Source organism: Dermacentor variabilis, chromosome 5, assembly GCF_050947875.1.
Source record: "Dermacentor variabilis isolate Ectoservices chromosome 5, ASM5094787v1, whole genome shotgun sequence".
Classification (NCBI taxonomy): Eukaryota; Metazoa; Arthropoda; class Arachnida; order Ixodida; family Ixodidae; genus Dermacentor; species Dermacentor variabilis.
This window is the reverse complement of record NC_134572.1, coordinates 177,896,819-177,916,853: the sequence shown is the minus strand read 5'-3', so window position 1 is coordinate 177,916,853 and position 20,035 is coordinate 177,896,819. Positions and strand designations below refer to the sequence as shown.

General features: G+C 47.9%; 1 protein-coding gene across 1 annotated transcript; it reads right to left on the bottom strand.

Annotated features, from left to right (window-relative positions):
• Window positions 1–5,000: 5,000 nt before the first annotated feature.
• Window positions 5,001–8,539, bottom strand: Alg10 (alpha-1,2-glucosyltransferase Alg10). Its single transcript, XM_075693787.1, has one exon. It carries the CDS (start codon window positions 8,458–8,460, stop codon window positions 7,081–7,083), a length of 1,380 nt encoding a protein of 459 aa, XP_075549902.1. The 5' UTR covers window positions 8,461–8,539; the 3' UTR covers window positions 5,001–7,080.
• Between the last annotated feature and the right edge of the window lie 11,496 nt (window positions 8,540–20,035).

The following is a 20,035-nucleotide window of genomic DNA, read 5'->3' as shown; positions in this document are numbered from 1 at the left end:
AGACAAGTGCAACAGAAAATTTGCAATGCAAAGTTTGGACTGCACTGTTTAATTGCGAGTTGCATTCACAGAAAGAGAGGAGAAAATGAGTTTTATCGTGCAATCCTTGGTCTGTATACTTTTGCTCACGGGTGTACATGTAAAATTGTAGGCGCATCATTTTTAACCCCGAGTGTTTTCGTCTTCTGTGTGCCAAAGGTTCTAAAGTGTATCGAATTCAATTTCTGCTTAAGTAACACGTTAGCAGACATTAAACAAAAATGTATCTACTGGTGGCATGTTGCATTACGTTTTGCAAAGCTTCTGTTATTTGAATGCACCAACAAAGCTAATAATTATGCTAATGAATGATTTGTTCTTTTTGTCGCTATCACTGTTACCAAACACACATTGTACTGTATATCAGACTACTCCAAATCAGAGTTCATAGGAAGCTCTTGAATTTTTGCATAATTCAAAAACCGCATGAGCTTCTTGTGCCAGTCTGCCTAGGAAAACAATAAGTTGCGAGCTCCACATATAGATCTAAGTATCGCCAGGGTCCTTCAATACTTTTCATCTGGTCCTGAAACTTCCGCATAACGCTTTAGGAGAGCTTCATATAGCGCCCGCAGCGGACACGGCACCGGTGCAAGTTGGACTGGAGCAGACGCCGAACAGACGCCACAGGCATTCCGTGTGCACTCTTGGTATTGCGCAATGGCCGACTGCCTGTATTGGCATGTGAATATTGTAAAACTTAAACGCAAACAATTTCGAAACAACTACAACGTCTTGTTTCATTTCCACGTTACACTGTGTTCGCAATAGCGGCTTAATTCATAATTCAAATTGTACACTTCGACTTCTCCATCTTCAGAAACAGACTACAGAGCAAGTTTCTATCGCACTTTTATGTAATTGCACAAGAAAAATGTTTAGACCTAACCAACTGATCAACTAATGAAACAAATCGGTCTTAAAATGACAGCGCTAACCAATTGATTATTAAATAATTACCAAATTACTAAACTCATTACTAATTATTACCAAACTAATTACTTATCACCAAATGATTACTAAGCTAGCAATGTTAATCAAGTGAATAACAAATAACTAACTATTAAAGTAATTAAACTAATAACTAAATAATCCAACAACTACATTAAATCACTAAACTCAATAAGTAACATAACTACAGTAACGAAACTAACTCAACCATTAATTTCAAAATGACTAAGTAATACACCAACACAACTACATAAATAACTAACAAAGCTAACTAATCTAATAAGGCTGTCCAACTGATTAAGTTATCTAACTGAAATAAGATCACTCAGTAATAACCTAATCATAATAACTAAGCAAATATATTTAACTAGCTAATCAACTAATAACTAACAGAGAACTTGCTAACCAAATAAAACTGACTTATCCAACTAACTAGACAAAGTGCAAATAGAGACTGCCGAATGAAACAGTTTGTGCAAGGAAGGCTACTAGGGGGGAGGAGGGGCGACGTCAATCATAAAACGGTGCTGTGTACAATTTAACCCTTTCAGCCCTGGATTTTCAATTATTTGCATACATTTTTTTGCTTTGCATATTCTGCACCATAAGGACTCTAGAAACATGCCTGAGCAAAAAATAAGTCATTTGTGTTATTATTTACCGGTTTACAATCATGTCGTCAATACCACACATCAGGGCTCAGTGGTTGCGAAATGCAGTGAAAAGCTCATTTATTCAGAGGTGGAAAACACAATCATGGCAAACACAAACATCACTAATTGTTGATGTGGAAGCCTCTGAAGCAGTTTCGAGCCTTGGCAAGACACAGGTGGGCGTTGCATTTTTCGCAGATGATACGGGTTTGTCCTGTGCATCCCTCGAGCTTACAACGCTTTCCTTGCTGTTGGTACGAAGACATTACCAAACTTTACGTCTTGTACAGGCCTATTTTTAGCATACCTAGCTTTTTTCGAAGTCACCAGAGGGGAGAGTGACGGCCTTCCTCGCTTTTGCATCTTTGGCAGGCTGTCGGCTCGTGCAAGTGCTTCACTAATATGGAGGGTGAAGTCAAGTAAGTCCAGTTGCTTGGCAGGCATCAGCCCTCGTGCAGCTGCATCACTTCTATACTCCAGCCATGTGTTCACAACTGAGGCACTGATAACGTGAAATATCATCCTCAGCGTCCACTTTCGCGACCGAATCTTCATACGGTAGAGCGTTACAAGGAAGTCGGTTTTATCGACTCCACCCATCCTGCTGTTGTACATCCTTACAACAGCTGGGCGTTTCACTTCAATGTAGCACTTGTCTGTCTTGCTCCACCGCTTGGCGGTGTCCTCGTCATCGATGGCCACAAAGTTCGATGCTATGGTTACAGCTTTGTTGTCATACCATCGCGTGACAGCTACTTTTCTGTCCTTGCTGACCATGGAAGCAGAAGTTCTGCGGCCTTTTTTCTTGAGAATTTTCTGACTCCAATGGGCATTTTTCACACCGGTTGGTTCGAATAGTTCCTGCCGCAAATATTTTCTTGTGCAGCAGCGCGCACAGAAGAGGTAGCAATGTAAAATGATTGTCAAAATATAGCTTGTGTCCCTTGTCACAGGGAATTCAATAGGCCAGCTGTGACACTATAGCACCTGTCACACCATATTGTTGCTTGAGGCTTTCTTCATACCGTGTCGTTGACCCCGGATACGGCAGCGAAGAATACACGATGCCAGACTCTCCACAAAGCATGAAGATTTTTATACCCCAGGGGTGTGGTTTCCCTTTCACGTACTGTTTGATATCCAGCTTTCCTTTGAAGGGAACAATTTGTTAATCGATACACAATCGCTCCTCCACATGCAGTGCCTGACACCTTCCTTCGAATTTATCAAGAAGAGGTCTTATCTTCCAGAGGCGATCATCAGAGTCAGGCCGCGACATGTCAACAATGTGCAGATTGTTTCTCAGCTTTTCAAAGCGGTTGCATGAGAGCTCGGTAGATGCGACCAGCCTAGTCTTCATTTCCGGCTTCCAATGTAACCGCAGCCTTGGGTATCGCATGACGCAGTCCAGAATGTAGGCCGTTCATATGGGTATGTGCCGCTGTTCAATGAACCTTGTTGACACAAACTTGAGTATGTGCCCCTGGGTATGTGCTGCTCTTCAATGAACCTCTTTGGCAGCAATTTGGATAAGTGCATATGTGCCACTGCGAATGCATGGACTTCACAGCGTTGCCATCCAAAGGTGCAGTGTCTAGAGGGAAGCAAGAGAAAAGCTCGCCTGTGGTACATACGTCATACAAGAGTTTCAATTATTCGCTTATTTGGATAGTCATCGTAGACAAATTCTGCCTGAATTTTTTTTTCCAGGTTGCCCAAAGTTGAGGCCAGTACCTGTTGCAGGATATGCGTGGTCTTCATTAACAATGATGTACCCTTGGATGTGGCCCACTGGTGGCAGCAAACTTGAAACAGTGGAGACTGACAAGCAGCACATTGCATTGTTTTAATGCAAAGCATTTCCTTGGCTCATCCCAGATATTTCGCAGTAGGTGGGGAGGTTCCCGTCTAATTGCTTCAGGCAGCTTCAATTAAAAAAAAAATTGCCTGACATTGGGACCAAACACGGGCCAACCAGCACAACAGCCCAATGCCTTAACCATTACACAACACTCGCCACAAATATAGTACCTCAAATGCCAACACTAACTAGCTTTTTGGTGTGTCTTGGACTAGGACACAGCGTGAAAGGCAACAACCACACGTAGCATTGTGTGCCTCTTCTGCGTTCTCGTCTTTCGTGCCGTTCCCTAGTTTAATATGCTCAACCAACTAGCCAACATGTTCACTTTATTACACTTTGGCATGAACGGCATGAATGTGACATTGCGTAGCACAAGGCATGCGAGAGCATGGGCACATGTGCCAATTTCCTTTAGGCCACAAATGCAGGAATAGAACACGTGAATAACGGCGGACCTTCCCACAGCCTTCCAGGTGTGTCGGATCACATGGCGAGAAGTTGCTTACAAAAGTGGGTGCCCCCCATCTTCTCTCGTGGCAGGCAGTGCTCCGAGACATTGTGTTAAATTGCACTGCTTGCAGCATCGGCCCACATTCTCCAGCCCTTTCCTCGTAGTTCACCCATGGTGGTTGCTCAGTGGCTATGGTGTTAGGCTGCTGAGCACGAGGTAGCGGGATCGAATCCCGGCCACGGCGGCCGCATTTCGATGGGGGCGAAATGCGAAAACACCCGTGTACTTAGATTTAGGTGCATGTTAAAGAACCCCAGGTGGCCGAAATTTCCGGAGTCCCCCACTACGGCATGCCTCATAATCAGAAAGTGGTTTTGGCACGTAAAACCCCATAATTTAAATTTTCCTCATAGTTCTTAGTGCTACACAGATGCTGTGAGACACTGCCTTCAGGATCCGTGCAGGTAACGGTACATGTAGTAGCATTTCTTTGCCATACTGCTACTAGATGTTGATCCATCTTGTAACACTTTGCAGAAACACAAACAACACTGGAGAGCCAGCTACCTGCAAAATACCTCACATAACATAGATTCCCACTGTGAGTGGAACCTGCATAATCTTTTACATCACAGTGATTTTGCTGTTGCCGGTTCCGTCTGCTGTTGGAACTTGTCTGGATAAGCTTTCTCAAAAGAAGTTTCCTTCTGGGGTTCTTTCTCCATCAGAAGGTTTCCTAAGGCATGATTGGAGAGATTGACAAGGTGTTGTTTGGAGTACTAAATATCCATTTGCATTCCTTGTAAAATTGACAGGATACCCACAGCTATCACTGCGATCCTGCAAAGCCTCCGCAATTCGTCCACAGATTGAATGCTTCCTACTTGTGTGCAGTATATGTCATATCTCGGTTTTTTCATATTGGCATGAGATAGGCTGGCATCTGTGGCCACTGGCCACTGAAACGAGAACGAGGAAGTGTATAGTGGGACGTGTGCCCTCCCGAGTTACAACTATAATTAAAGAATGAGAAGAAAGAGGGTTAACCGAGGGGCCCGATTTTTTATTAATCATATCATGAGAAGCCAACAAACAAGGATACAAAGGAAAACATAAGAGAAATTACTTGTACTTATTAATTGAATTAAAGAAATAATAAATTAATGGCAATGAAAGTGGACGAAAAAAAACAACTTGCCGCAGGTGGGGAATGATCCCGTGTCTTTGCATTATGTGTGCAATGCTCTACCAATTGAGCTACCACAGCGCGGTTTCCCCATCCACTATCTTCGGTATTTATGTGTTACTACTAAACCTAACCTTGGGAATGTTAGCCAGCACCACCACTCACAGACCTTGGCGGCGGATGTGGAACATCTTTTCTGCCGCAGGCGTCATGAGTACGTGATCTTTCTGGGTGAAGGCAACTGTTCAATAAACTCGCACATGCTACCTGAAGGCATTAATGTTGCCAGACTCGAGAACACAGTTTTGCCAAGGCCTCGCTTGTTAACTTCGTGACATTTTTCTGGTGGTGGTGCAGACAATACGTTCAACAAAGGTTTACTTACACGTTTGCAAGTTAATGAATGACAAGTTCTGTAAAATGACGCAACATTCGTAGAGCCCAAATGCATGAACTTTACATAAATTTTCGACATTACAGTTATGAATCTAACAAACTTCTGTGTGGATAGTGAGCACATTATACAGGCTTTTCACATCTGCAAATTATCTCAGGAAATTTAGAGAGTGAGCGGGAATTATGGTGCAGCTTTAATACTGTGACACAACCTGATGGGTACACAGGCAACCAGCTGAGTTACCCAGGCATGGCACTTAAAAGGGTTAAACTTCCCTTACAAAATTAATCTCAATCGTACTTGTGCTGCCCCATGAATTGTGTGATGCCATCTACCAGAAGCTTGTCAAGTCACCGAGACGAAAACAGCTCAACCCTGGCATTGCTAGAGAATAAGTATTATCAATGAGCTGAGCTCGCCCTGGGGTGTTTTTGCTAGAAACATGTAGATGAACTCAACTCGTTGACGGCATGAAAGAGGTTAAGCATGATCTTATTTAAGGTGTGCATTGCCTAAGAGGAAAAGTAATTGATCACTTTCTTGAGCAGAGCAGTTTTCATAGGTGCATGTATTTTTTTTCCCTCTCATTCATAGACAGCCTCCACAATCTGCCAACTTGAGGCTGAATATGAGAAGCAAAATAGCACATAACAAAAAGGATTATGCAGATCCCACATACGGTTGGAATTGAAGTTATGCAAAGCATTTTGCAGGTAGCTGGCTATGACATCAACTCTACGGTGGCACGCCTCAACCGGCTCTTTGACTCTCTCAATGACTATGAGCAGGCACTCACTGTGGAGCTCAGACATACTGGGGGGTCAGAAAGAATGTGGGCTTGCCTAGCTGCTCAATGATTGTGAACATGTTCCCCTTCCTGGGCGCCAAGTAGTACCCCAGTAGTACACCATCCTCGAGCTGCTCAAGTAAACTTTTGAGCAACACAATGTCTGAGCCGACGCATTTCTTGATGAAGCTGCGGTCTTCTGAGAGCTTCTTTGTGAGCATCAGGAGCTTGTTGGCGTGCACAGGTGGGTCATTTGCTTTTGGATCACTGTTCGCAAAGAGGTGACTACCATCCGGTGTTCCGTAACCAACATTGCTGGATCTTCGTACGCGTGCCATCTGGCTTGGCGCATGAGAATCGGAGGTGTGAATCAGTTGATGGAGCTCAAATGACGAAGATGCCACGACCACGCTGGCACCGCGAACGTGAGCATATACCCATCAGCTCAAGTTTGTAGGCACCGCCAGCCACACCGGTGTAGAAGGCTAGATAGGTAGGTAGATTGACACACACGCAGTGACTGAAGTTCGCAAGAAATGCTCCACATTAATAAGTGCTTAGTTCAATTTTATTCATGGCCTGTGCATGTACCGTGACCAGACACTGCACTAGACACTCATGAACATTCTTAAGCCCCATAGTGGTTCACAGTCACTCTGGATTACCTGCAGAGAAGTGCTCACAGGTAATGAGATCATTTTTTTTTTTTTGGCAAAAGTAAGAACACTTAGTTTTAGTACAAAACTGGAGAATCACCACATGAACCTCTGAACGGCCGGGTTACCTGTCCACGCGAACGTACGGTTTAGAAACAGCCACAGCACGACAACATTTAGCAAAATATTGGCAAAAAGTTCCAGAAGCACTTGCCAATACTTGACATCTTTTAACTGCAGCCGAAAGAACAGATACGGAACAACAAAGTAACGAAACTCCAGCAATTTCTGAGGCACTGTAGCGGCGACGACGCACAAAAAGAACAGAAGTTGCCATAGCGGTTTTTTATGTTGCAGCCGGTGTAACATGGCGTAGCCTGCGTAGATGTAACACGGCACAAGACAGCATCGGACAAGCTCGCTCCTGCCTAACAGCCGCCTCCAAATGTAAAAGGGAAAGTGCCTGTTGTCAGCAAGGAGATAAGGGTGAACGTAGGTAAAATTTTGCACAGAGAGAACGCAAGTTAAAGTAACAGCGGCGTACAAGAATGGCCTCCGGAGAACACTTTGGCAGAAGCCTCTCAATATGCTGGGCAGCACCAAATGCGGAGCAGCGTGGAACAGCGTGAAAAGTGCGAAGTAACCGAGCTGCGGAAAATGCGCGCAAGCCTGATGCGAAGATTTGTCGCCCAGAACGATGCTGCCGTTGAGAAGCACGAACGCCACAAAGGACAGCCCGACGACAACGTAACCCAAGCACTCGTTCAACACGCGCATCACAAAGTCAGAGAACAGCCGCGCTTGTTTCATTGGCTCAGCGGCGATTCTAGCGGCAGCGCACGAAAAATCTTCCAATTTGTAGTCGCTCGCAGAAATTGTACTTTCGGCGATTTCCATGGTTTTGCAGGCGGCGACCATGAATACCCAAACTACGGAGGTTTGTCGATAGAGCACAGCTACGGCTCCGAAGCACGCAGCGAGGTAGTGACGGTCGAATAGGGAGTACAGGTACATGAGCTGCAGGAAGAATACAGATCCCGGGTCGGTGTAGTAGAGAAATGTGAAGAAATGTAGCACTGGCAGCAGAGACATCGCAGAGCTCGACACGACGAGCTTCGTACGGGCTTTGCTTCCGGCGGCACCCGCGAGCTTGATCGAGATCAACGACGAAACGTAGAAGTTTCCAAGTGTCAAAACGATGTTGCAGCAACGCAACACAAACAGCGTGCAAACTTCAGAGTTCATAACCAGCCCGAAGGGGAGCAGGAACAGCACCGATGTCAGGTAGAGTCCCGGAGGTGTAGTGATCATCGGATCCCAGTGAGATACGTTGAAAGCGCAATAATTCTGCGCTTGCGGAACGTGGAAGATTTCGTCCATATAAGGCTTCGGTTGAACATGATGCACTGTGAGAGAGACTAGCACTGACGAGGACAGCACCGCACTTAAAATTGCAGCGAAAACGACGAGATGCATGACTTTGTGAATGCTTTCCACCACTTTTTCCGCAACAGAAGTTTGTAAACAACGCCACGGCAACACCACACGTACCGGAAGCCGTAAGGCCAGCGTTCGTTGCGCCCAAGTAATCGCCCCCCGGGTTCAGCTGTAGAATAAAGAACCAACTGGTTTACCTCTCTATCTATCTTTTTTTGTTGTTGTTGCGTAAAATAAGATTTTAAAACAAAACCCAAGACTGGCAACTACAGTTGAAGGGTTCAAAGTTTTTGCTATTTGCTTTGCTATGGACCAGTTTCGGTTTATTTTCCCACGTGTAAGGTAGTCGGTTTGATTCAGCTGAAGTCCTTAGCAATTTCTGGGCGGCCCCACATCATGCGATGCAACAAAACCATAGATTTGCGCACAGCGCTGAACGATCGAGGGTGTTCTGCAGAGAACTTCGGCTGATTTGAACAAAGTTTTTGGTAGCGCCAATGCACGGATTCCGAACCGCGGCGGAGATGAAGCAGGCTTCGAGCACTTCGCCAACTTGCAAAAATAAGTTTAATGTCTTGGTTCCAAATACAACCCATATAAGATATGGTCACGTGGTAGTGACCGTAAAGAACACAGTAGCAATACTGTGAAAGACGAAAGTAATTTTTATTGGGCGAACCTGTGGCCACAAAAACAGATCAGTGGGTCAAGCGCGTCGGCTTTTATACATCAGTCGTCGAATGTTCCAGAGTAATCGCTGGGACCCGCGTGTCTTCCACAAAGTTCCACACTATTCGCGTCTTGCAAACATGCATTCAGATTACACAAGGTTCGGTGAGAGACTGCGGATAAAACCATCGATAACATTCCAGAAACGTCTGATACACGCAGGCGCGTCCGGCGCTGTGCGATAACATTTGTTAGGCGGTGAAACGCGGTCTCCCGACAAAGATAAACAAGTACGCGTGCCAATATTAAGTTGATAAGAACAGATAATACATTTTGACCTGCGTCGGTCGCGTCTACGTTTGCACCGCCCTCACTGCTGTTCCAATTAAACGCTTGCGTGTCTCCTTAATTTCCTTCCGCTCTCCTGTGGTGGCGGTCCCGTCGATTGAGAGTGTTGACGTATCTGTACAGGAAAAACATTGGTTCCCAGCGGAGGAAAAAAAACTAGGTAGGAAGCTTACCAGCAAGTATGCGGCCTGTGCGGTGAGCAACACAACAACAAAGAACGTCAAGCGGAAAGTCAGAGAGGCTTAAATAATCTAATGTGTGGCGGCAATGGAAAAGAAACCTGCCATGAGTAACTACTTAAGAGGAAAAAACGAAATCAGGAAAGAAATAATTTATGACAACTCAAAGGGAAGCTCATATTTATTTTCGAAGCGAGATCAGGATGCCTTAGAACACGCACCTATAAAGCGCGATGTAAGAAGGAAGAAGAGGCATGTGCTTATTGCTGTACACTCTAAAAAAAGCTTACGCCCTTTGGGTTGTATTTGTCCCGAAACAATGATCGTAATCTTTTTTGCCCGCATTTCCTTTTTTTTTTTTTAACGCTGCGAGCCCGGTACTTCGTTGTCACGAACGGCTTGCGCGTTGTCAGCTTGACACAGCATTCTCGACAGGAAATTAGCGAGCGCCGAGTTTTCATGAGAGGAAATGCAAGCACGGCAGATGACGATTATGGTTTGGGGACAAAATGCAACCTAAATGGTGTAAACTTTTTTTTTTTTTAGAGTGTAAAGCTATCGAAACGATGGAGCATGTTTTATTAGAATGTGAAGGCATCTGCCCAGCGGTCGATTTAGGTACCACTGGTCTCCTTGAAGCCCTTGGTTTCAGCGAGAGCCGAGGAAAAGTAAATATGTCCGCAGTAGCGATTAGTAAGAGGCGATTGGAAGGTTGTTGGAAGAAAAGTGGGGAAACGACAACAAACGGAGACGTACGAAAGCAAAGTTTACAATAGGGGTCAGAAAATGTGGTTGTGGGAGTTCATCGTTTTTTTTTTTTGCTTTCTTTTTAAGCCTAGGTAGGACATGCTAGGCAGTATAACAGCCAGAGCTTGGCGGCGCAACCCACTGCCCTTTCCAAAGAGGACGCTCATAAGACCTATCCACCCATTCATCCATGAAATTAGGATAACCCGTGGCCTAAAGGGATCATGCGAAAGGAAGGATGCCTGCCTCCTTAGCAAAGTACAGCGAAGCGTTAATCCTTTTGGTGGCATCTGCTTGCGGTGCAACCCAGTCTACGTATGCCACCTTTAGTGGTCGGGTGTGCTTGTCCCATGAGGCTGGCGGTGGCAGGACAGGACCAGATCAGATGCTTGAGATCGACGTTGATCGCAGGGCAATTGGGGCATTTCACATGTGTTCCTCTGCACTTACTCAGGACATCCGGTATAATGGATGCCTTAGCTCTTGCTTTGTGTATGAGAGCTGTTCTGGGAAGGCGAGTGGGAATGGGAGGAAGGATGCTAGGAATGGACTCCCATAGGGGTCAGAAAATTTGCTCTCGTGCTACAGCCGGGAAATCTGGTGATCTCGTACAACGACGGAGGACGCGTGGAGCTATAAGTGTGGTCCAGTAGGGACGGGCTCATTTCACGGCTGCGATGGCGGTTCCCTAACTTTTGTCGCCGGCAGCCTCATGGGCCACCCTGTTCCCCGCTCCCATCACGTTGTGGCCATGCATCATGCATTTTCGCCAGTGTACGAAAATGCATGCATGTCTATTATCCCGCAGGTGGCGGCAAGCTTGTTTCATGCAGTGCGCTATATGGTAGTTGTGTAGGATCGGGAGTTCAGTTGCTTGAGGGCCTCTCTACTGTCAGTGTAGATGTGAGTTAACCGTGTCTTAATTCTGCGTACCCATCACAGAGTTGAATGGCTTCTTCGATGCCTAGTACAAGATCGGGGCCGTCCAGTGAGCATAGCCGCTGTGGCTCACGGCGTGTGCTTGCCCGTTTTCTGTGTAAAAAGCGGCTCCTCGGGGTGGTAGTGGTGAAAAAGCATTTATTGGACTATGTATATATATACAGCGAGGTGCTCGGAGAGAGGCAGCGGTCCCGTCGTCCACGTGAATGTATGCAGGGTCCTGAATATTTGGCTGTGTGTGTTCAAAAAAAGATTTTGCAGCCACCGCTGCTCTGTTCTGGCTCAAATTTTGCAGAACGATTGCATTTTGTTGTCTACTTAGTTTAGCATAACACTTGGCACGATTAGTCGCCTGTTCTTTTTAAACAAAAATGAGAAAACTGTTTTCGCCTGTGGGAGAAATGGCGTCTGAAAAGCCAGCCCTGGCACAGACTTGCGTTGTCGCCTGCCGGCAGCAGCGGGAAGGAGCTGCTTCGCAGACGAAACAACGGCATCTTGAAATCGGTTGCTTATGCGACCGCAGCTCCTGTGCTAGATCTAGAACCAATTATGGAAAACAATGTTTGCATTACAACATCGCAACCCTGTGTAATACGTACCAATCGATTGTAGAAATAGCTGTAGAAAGTACTAGTGTATCAATGTTTAAGAAAAAGTAAAGATGTTTTTTCCTTCTGTATGATTTTGAAACGTATCAATTGGTTTCTTTTTCTTTACTGATTTACTAATGTTTTTGTTCTCGCCGCAGCGTTTTCTGCCTTCTGTTTAAGCCAGACGAGCAGCAGGTAACAAAAAGCACTTTATTCGGAAACGCAGCCGTGTATATAAGGAGCATTGCGATAAGCAGTGGGCGTGTGTTACACATGCGCACTGGTTGCCTTCCAGGCCATGATATTGAGCTTCAGTACATGTTCCCTTCTTTGGGAAAAAAGAAAAAGAAGAAACATTGATGAACATTTTCATTTACAAACAAGGATTGCTTTGCTATTTACGTTCTGGTAGTGGATAACGTTGCGGCTATTGGCGTACCCGTTCAGTTCTTCAGGGCTTGAATTGCGTCTGCTGGGGTACTTGGCGCAGCCTGTCTTGGGGTTTCTGCTTGTGACAGCAAGCTGAGCAGCATCTGTGGCCCTCAGATGCCCTCTCGTACGGCGTAACTGCTGTCCACTGTGTGTATAGCCACTACGTAGGATCGCGGTGGCCCCTCACGACCAAGTACCATGGCTGGGGCCCACGTTCTGCTGTGTGTGTGTCGTATACGGACACTATTCCGCTATGAAGGTCTGGTAAAGCCCGTTTCGTTCTGTTGCAGTAGGAATGCTGCTTGTGTCGTATTTCTTGTAGTCGCTGACTAACTGCTTCCGTGGGTATTGCGTTGGGCTCCAGGTGACAGTTGAGAACCGGGAGTTGGATTCTGGTGTGACGTCCCATAAGCCTATGAGCTGGCGATTGCAACTGTCCGTCCCTTGGAGTGTTCCTTCATTCCAACCATCTGCGAGTTTTTACTTAATAAACAGTCAACATAATGAATAACTGAATAATGTTTTGTATACTTTTCTAAATTTATGTACTTTCTGGCTTGCACTGTCGTGTTCTTATAAGTTTGGCAGGCCTAAAAATCGCAACAGACCATCTGACTACGTGGAGTGATTTTTAGCCATTACATATTCACTGCGTTTGCCTGCTTTCCACATGGCTACCAATAATCAGTAGATATGATGCAGGTTCTCTATATTTGGAATTAGTGACTTACAAAAAACCTCATAGTACCCAAAAGAAAATAAAGCCATTGCATACATGCAACAAAAGTTTAATGCACCCATGGAAGGGGAAGTACAAGATTTAGGTTAGAAGCTAAGAGTGAGATGACATTTTGACGTGAACAGTAGATTCCAACAAATAAAGCAGTGGCACAAAACAAAGCGAATGAAAAAAGTATTGTTCAGCCAAAGAAAACATTTCACTGTTGCAGCAAGGTGAGACGATGACGGAAGCAGCACTGCACTCGCCCCAGCAACTACAGGCTTGACCGAAGGGTCCAAGACATCTCGAACACAATGTCCACACTTGGCCAAAGAAGGGGGGCCATATCGAGAAGCTTGTGTTCTGGCCGCAGAAGCGGGAGCGCACAGGCCTTGTGTTAGAATTCTTTGGCCTGGTGAAGTTTCAAAACGAACTCTTCTAGTGATGTGTTGGCCAGGTTTTGACTGGTTGCCCTGGTCTAGTGAAGTCTTGACGGCATATCTTCAACACAATCCACAGGGCGACCTTCCTACCTGGCTTTCCTCCGTGTTCCAGCTATTTCCTTCATTTTTGTCACCCGGGGCTTCGTGGTCCGCAATGATTAGTTCCTTACATAATACATACAAATAGGTCCTTTAATTTTTCTGTTTTCTTGCCTTGAATGCCCTTGTACCTATTGCAAACAGAAGAGGAGGATAGCGCCACTCTTTTATCATGAACGTTCACACTAGAGTTCTATTAAAGGAGCAAGATCGGGGTACCCATGGCATCTGTCTCGACTCTTTATATTTTGTGCCTTAATACCCAGGACCCATACTCTAGCTGCAGGCGTCATCTCTAGGTTTGTGAGGTGGGAGCACCTTCTGCTTGCTTCAGTTCCTGTCTGACCTTGCCCTTGAGCAAAACGGCCTAACGTTCACAAAGCCAGGATGCCCCCGGAGGTGAATGATGCAACCTGTCAGCCCAGCCCTCGGAGCAGCCGATGACCTGCCTATCGATGCGAAGGACAACTGCAATGACAACTGCAAAGCTCGCAAGGCTGGGACGATAAACTTCTTCGGTAACATTAATTTTGAAGGCCTGGCCCTTGAAGTGAACAGCACTGTTACGTTTCGCCTCCGACGTGCGGTACAGCCGGCGCGGATGCAACGGACGCCGGGGCTTCGTTCACAGCGGCGGACATTTTGGCCAGTTCAGCGCTGTCCCAACGCCTCCTGCTGAGCGCGTCCAGGCATGTTTCAATGCCACGTGTCTTCGTGCGTGCGTGCGTGTGTGTGCGTACATGTGTGTGTGCGCGTGTGTGCGCGTGTGTGTGTGCGCGCGCGTGGGTGCGTGTGTGCATGCGTCCGTGCGTCCGTGCGTGTGTGCGTGCCTGTGTGCGTGTGCGTGCGTGCGTGCGTGCGTGCCTGTGTGCGTGTGCGTGCGTGCGTGCGTGCGGGCGTGCGGGCGTGCGGGCGCGCGCGCGCGTGTGTATCCGTGATCGTGTATACATGCGCATCTGTGTGCCTGCTTTCCTGTATGCGTGTACCTGCGTGTGTATTTGAGCGCGTGCTTGAGCGACGCCAAGAGAGAAGCTTCGATTTATTCAGTCGAGTAACGTGGGCTCCCGTTTCTCCACTTCGGTCGACCTGACCGGCCGCTCTTTTGCGATGCTAGAATAAACAAGTTGTTCTGTTAGCAGTCGACTCATCCTTTGCCAGGACCCTTGGGGCTTCGACCCCATTTGCAACAACTAGTTGCCAGCGGTGAGATCGCGACAACGGAGGCCAGCAGTGAAGATATGCGGTCGACTGTATGCTGAGCAGCACAACGGCCATCCGGGAGCAGGGCAACGAGCCCTGTCTGATGACTGGTTGCCTGCAGCGGAACGACTGCGCTGAATTCTTGGCTGCGAGGTTTGGTGAGTGCGGGACTTTCTTATTCTGAGTTTTTCCAGGCTTTTGTTAGTGTCAGAAACAGAGCTGGTAATTGTGGTTGTCGTTGCTGCCGGGTTAGTTTGCGGCAAGACAATAGTAGGCAGTAGAGAAAGCAGCATTCAGAGCAGCCATGGATTTGAAGTCGTTGCGCAAACCGAAACTGCTGGAGCTTGCAAGAGAGTTGGGTCTGGTTGTCTCAGACAAACTCAGAAAACCAGAACTGCTAAGGGCTATTCTTGAGTTAGAAGCTGAGGATGACGAGCTGTCGGAATTGATTGATTGATTGAGTAACTTTTATTTTACAGTCCTGCAGAACGCGCATTAGCACGTCGCGGGCCGCTCCCACGTCGGGACCGACAGGCCTAGCCTGCCAGCCGCATCGTGGGCCTGCTGGACAGCCCAACGTTGCTCAGCCAGGAGTGGGTTGCGGAGGGCCGCCTCCCACCTAGTTGAGCTGAGGTCAGGGCTTGCTATAGAGATACATCCCCAGAGCATGTGCGAAAGTGTTGATCTATCCCCGCAAGCGGGGCACGCGTCGTCAGTGTAAATCTCCGGATATATCGCATGTAACGTGAACAGGTTGGGATAGGTTTCTGTCTGCAACAGTCTGAATGTCAGTGCCTGAGACCTAGTGAGCTTGGGGTGAGGAGGAGGGTATTGTCGCCGCGAGAGATAGAAGTGTTTAAGAAGTTCATTATAAGTGGCAGGCGCGTCCCTACCATGCGTAACTCTCTCTTCGGCTGTTACAGCGCCAGCGCGGTCAGTCAGTGCGCGCGCGGCAGCGTGGGCCGTCTCATTGAGGTTCGTGGGGACACCCGCCATGTGCCCAACGTGGGCTGGGAACCAAGTAAGCAAGTGATACTTGATTCTATCCGGACCTGCCTTACGAAGCAGCCCAAAAGCCTGTTCTGAGATCACTCCACACTGAAATGCCCTAATGGCCGACCGTGAGTCACTGTAGATGACGTCGCTGCTGTCATCAAGCATCGCCAAGGCAATGGCCACCTGCTCGGCTATCGCCGGATCTCCCGTTCGTACAGATGCACAGTTCGTGAGTCGCTGTTTGGAATCTACCACTACTGCAGAAAAGGAGCACCCCTTCCGATATGCGGCCGCGTCAACAAAGCAGGCTCTACGCCCCTCTGTCTGGATCTGTTTGAGTATGGCTGAAGCTCTTGCTTTCCTTCTACCCTTGTTATATTCAGGGTGTACATTTCTTGGTATCGGCGATACGGAGATCAAATCTCGTATGTCCCGTGGTAACTGGCATTTTCTTGGTGCTTCTGCAGATGGTGGGTAGCCGAGCTCTTGTAATATCCTCCTACCGGCGGCGGTCGTGGAGAGTCTGGCAAGTTGCGCTCTTTCCTGAGCCTCTGCAATCTCCTCCAGAGTGTTATGCACACCTAGCTGGAGGAGGCGATTGGTGTTGGTGAAGATCGGTATACCCAGGGCTCGCTTAGTTATTTTCCTGAGCAACGTGTTGAGTTTGTTCCTCTCTGCTCTTTGCCATCTGTGCATAGCCGCCACGTAGGCAAAGTGGCAAAGCACAAAGGCGTTAATCAACCGTAACAGATTGTCTTCTTTAAGGCCATGATGACGGTTAGCCACCCTTCGGATGAGACGTACTGCGTTGTCCGTCTTGGTCGTGAGCTTGATTATCGTTTGCGCGTTAGAGCCAGTAGATTCGACTACCATGCCGAGTATTCTTATTGCGTCGACCCTAGGAATCTTGTCTCCCTTGCCCGTGCGAAGACAAATGGTGCTGTCAGACAGTGGTCTCCAGTCCATGGGCTTACGACCTCTTCTTAAGGGGCGGTACAGTAAAAGCTCTGACTTCTTAGCCGAACAGTTTAATCCCGTGGGTCGAAGATAGCCCTCCGTGACCTCGATGGCCTCCTGTAACGCACTCTCAACCTGTCCATCACTTCCTCCAACACACCAAATGGTAATGTCATCCGCATAGATGGTATGCCTGATGCCCTCGACTCGTGAGAGTGTTCTGGAAAGGCCGATCATGGTCAGGTTAAACAAAGTGGGCGAGATCACCGAGCCCTGTGGAGTGCCCCTTGTTCCAAGCTCCACCTCTTCCGCGATCATGTCTCCTGCGCGGAGAGTCGCTCTTCTTCGGTGCAAAAATGACCTAACGTAATCATGGAATCTTACGCCCAGACCAAGCTCGGATATCGATTGCAGTATGAATTGATGGGCTATCTTATCGAAAGCCTTCTCCAAATCTAATCCAAGGATGGCCCGAGTGTCCCGCGTGTCATTGTCGATTATTTGACTCTTGATGAGCTTCATGGCGTCCTGTGTGGACAGACCTGCCCTGAAGCCAATCATCGTGTGGGGGTAGAGTTCCTTGTGTTCGATGAACCTCGTGAGCCTGTTGAGTATGACATGTTCCGCGACCTTGCCAACGTAGGACGTGAGCGATATTGGTCGCAAGTTGTCCAGGCTTGATGATTTGCCAGGTTTGGGGATCAGTACTGTAAGTGCCCGCTTCCATGCTTCCGGGACCTTGCCTTCCTTCCATGTCTCGTTGATGAATTCTGTCAGGTATTCTATCGAGTGATCGTCCAGGTTACGGAGGGTCCTATTTGTGATGCCGTCGGGACCAGGAGCAGACTTGCTATTAAGCTCATGCAGCGCCCTCCTAACCTCTTCCGTGCTGATGTCTGCATCCAGCTCGGAGTTGGGTGGCCCAAGGTAGTCTGCGTAGGCGACCGATGTCCCTTGCCGGGGACCAACAGGGAGGTACTTCTCCACCAGGCTCTGCAGGACTTCCTCCGTGGACTTGGTTCGTGTGGCTGTATGCAGAAGCTTTGCCATCACATGCTGCTGGTTGGACCTTGTGTTGGTGTCGTCCAGAAGATTCTTCAAAAGATTCCAGTTTCGACCATTCCGCATTTGACCATCAACTGAGTTGCACACCTCGTCCCATTGTTGCTTTGAGAGGATGTGGCAGTACTCCTCTGTGGTTCTATTGAGTTCAGCAATCTTTTTGCGTAGTCTGCGATTTAGCCGTTGGCCCTTCCATCGATTGAGGAGGGACTGCTTAGCCTCTAGTAGATGGGCTAGGCGACTATCCATCTTTTCCACGGGAAGGTCCGTGCATATTTTGTGAGTGTTACTCTTGATATCTTCCCTGATCTGGTCCATCCACTGTTCAAGGCTCAGTCTGGTGGTTGGAGGTTGGCGCTCATTCCTTATCTTGCGGAACTTGTCCCAATCCGTGAAGAAGAACTCCTTCGGCCTCTTAGGTGTTGTTGGAAAGTGTGTAGCGAGGATATAATGATCGCTGCCAAGATCAACAGCAGTGTTAGTCCATTGCGCCTTTGACAAATTCTTGACGAACGTTAAATCCGGAGTCGAGTCCCTGCACGAAGATGTTCCCATTCTGGTCGGAAAAGACTTATCAGTGACGAGCGTAAGGTCCAAGTCTGTAGCATTCTGCCATAACTCCTTTCCCTTGACCGTGTTGTACATGTAGCCCCACGCGTAGTGCGGGGCATTGAAGTCCCCGGCTATCACCAATGGATTAGTCCCGGCGAGATTGATTGCCTTCCTTAGAAGCGCTTGAAAACGCTGGCGAAGGTCATTGGGGCTACTATACACGTTAAGAATGAAAACGCTCTGGCGTCTCAATCGGCCTGGTATGATTTCTATCATCACATGCTCTGCCTTACAGGTGGCCATCCCCAGGTCGTGAGTGATATATGTGAGCTTACGACTTACAAGGGTGCATACACCTCTCCTCCCAGTTTGACCAAGAATCGATTGATATCCCGACAAATTGACTTCAGCAGATAGGGTTTCTTGAATAAGGATTACATGTGGTTTTTCGGAATTGCTGCGAATGTATTGCTGCAGAGGCGCTTTCTTCTTAAGAAAGCCCCTGCAGTTCCATTGCCAAATGCGAAAAGATTCATTTGAGCCCGCCATCTTGTTGCTGTCTACTTTTGTCCCCATATTCTGCGGATGAATTGTCCCCAGTTATAGGGGACCCAATGGTAGTATGTGGTACGACGTTGACGCTAGGACCAGGGATCGGCAACATTACGTTCTCTAGGAACGATTCTATTTTGGACACACGTTTGTTCATACTTTCAGTTTGAAAGGCCATCTCGCTTTGTATCTGGGAGACCTTCTCCGCCAGTTGCCTTACGCTGTCGCTTAGCGCTGAAAACATTTCGCGAATTTCTGACCTTGCGCGTCCCGGAATACTATCCTGCTCACAAGCCACTGCTCGCTTTTTAGAGGGTCTCGCCTCATCTTGTTCGCCCTCCACTATAGGAACCTCCATAGGTTGGGGTGTTTCCAATGGAGCGGACGCAGGCGGAGGACGCGTTCCTCTCGCGTGTTTGATCTCCGCGATTTCGGACGTAAGCTTTTTAATAACCTCCCTCATATTCGCATTCTCGCGTTCAAGTTGTGCTATTTTATACGCGCTTCCTGTCACATGCTCTGAGGATGCCCCCGACCTCACCTCTGCCTGTCCTCCACGGATAATGTCAGCCCAGGTGGTTGGTCTCGACGATCCAGGAACAGGTCCTGTCTGGTGCCCTCTGGGTCTGGAACTGGACCTGGTGCGGCTGTCGGGCCTAATGCGGCTTCCGGAATCGATGCGTATTCTCGTCCCTCTAGACGCTGTCCGTCCTCTGGATCTGGAGCGCCCCCGGGATCTGGATCGCCCTCTGGATTGGGAACGGCCTCGGGTGCCGGATGGGGCCGATGAGTCCGATTCTTGAGAGCGTGGGTGCCTTTCACCGGAGATAGCTGGAAAGTGTTGCTCATCCTTGAAGGGTGGTGATGGCTTGCTTCTTTCCTTCCGCTCAGCGTTGCGAGCGCGTTCTCCTCTTCTGCGTCGAACTACGTACGGCGTCTGGAAGCGTTTCCTGCATTCCTTAGCTGCGGTCAGGTGGGCCTCGCCGCATAACTTGCATTTTGGATCGCAGCTGTGTTGTTCATCGGGATTGGTTGCTCCGCAACCCCTGCATACCACTTCCTCTGGTGACGGGCAGACATTGGAGCGGTGTCCAAGCCGGCCGCAGGTGCAGCAAACATCCATCTGTT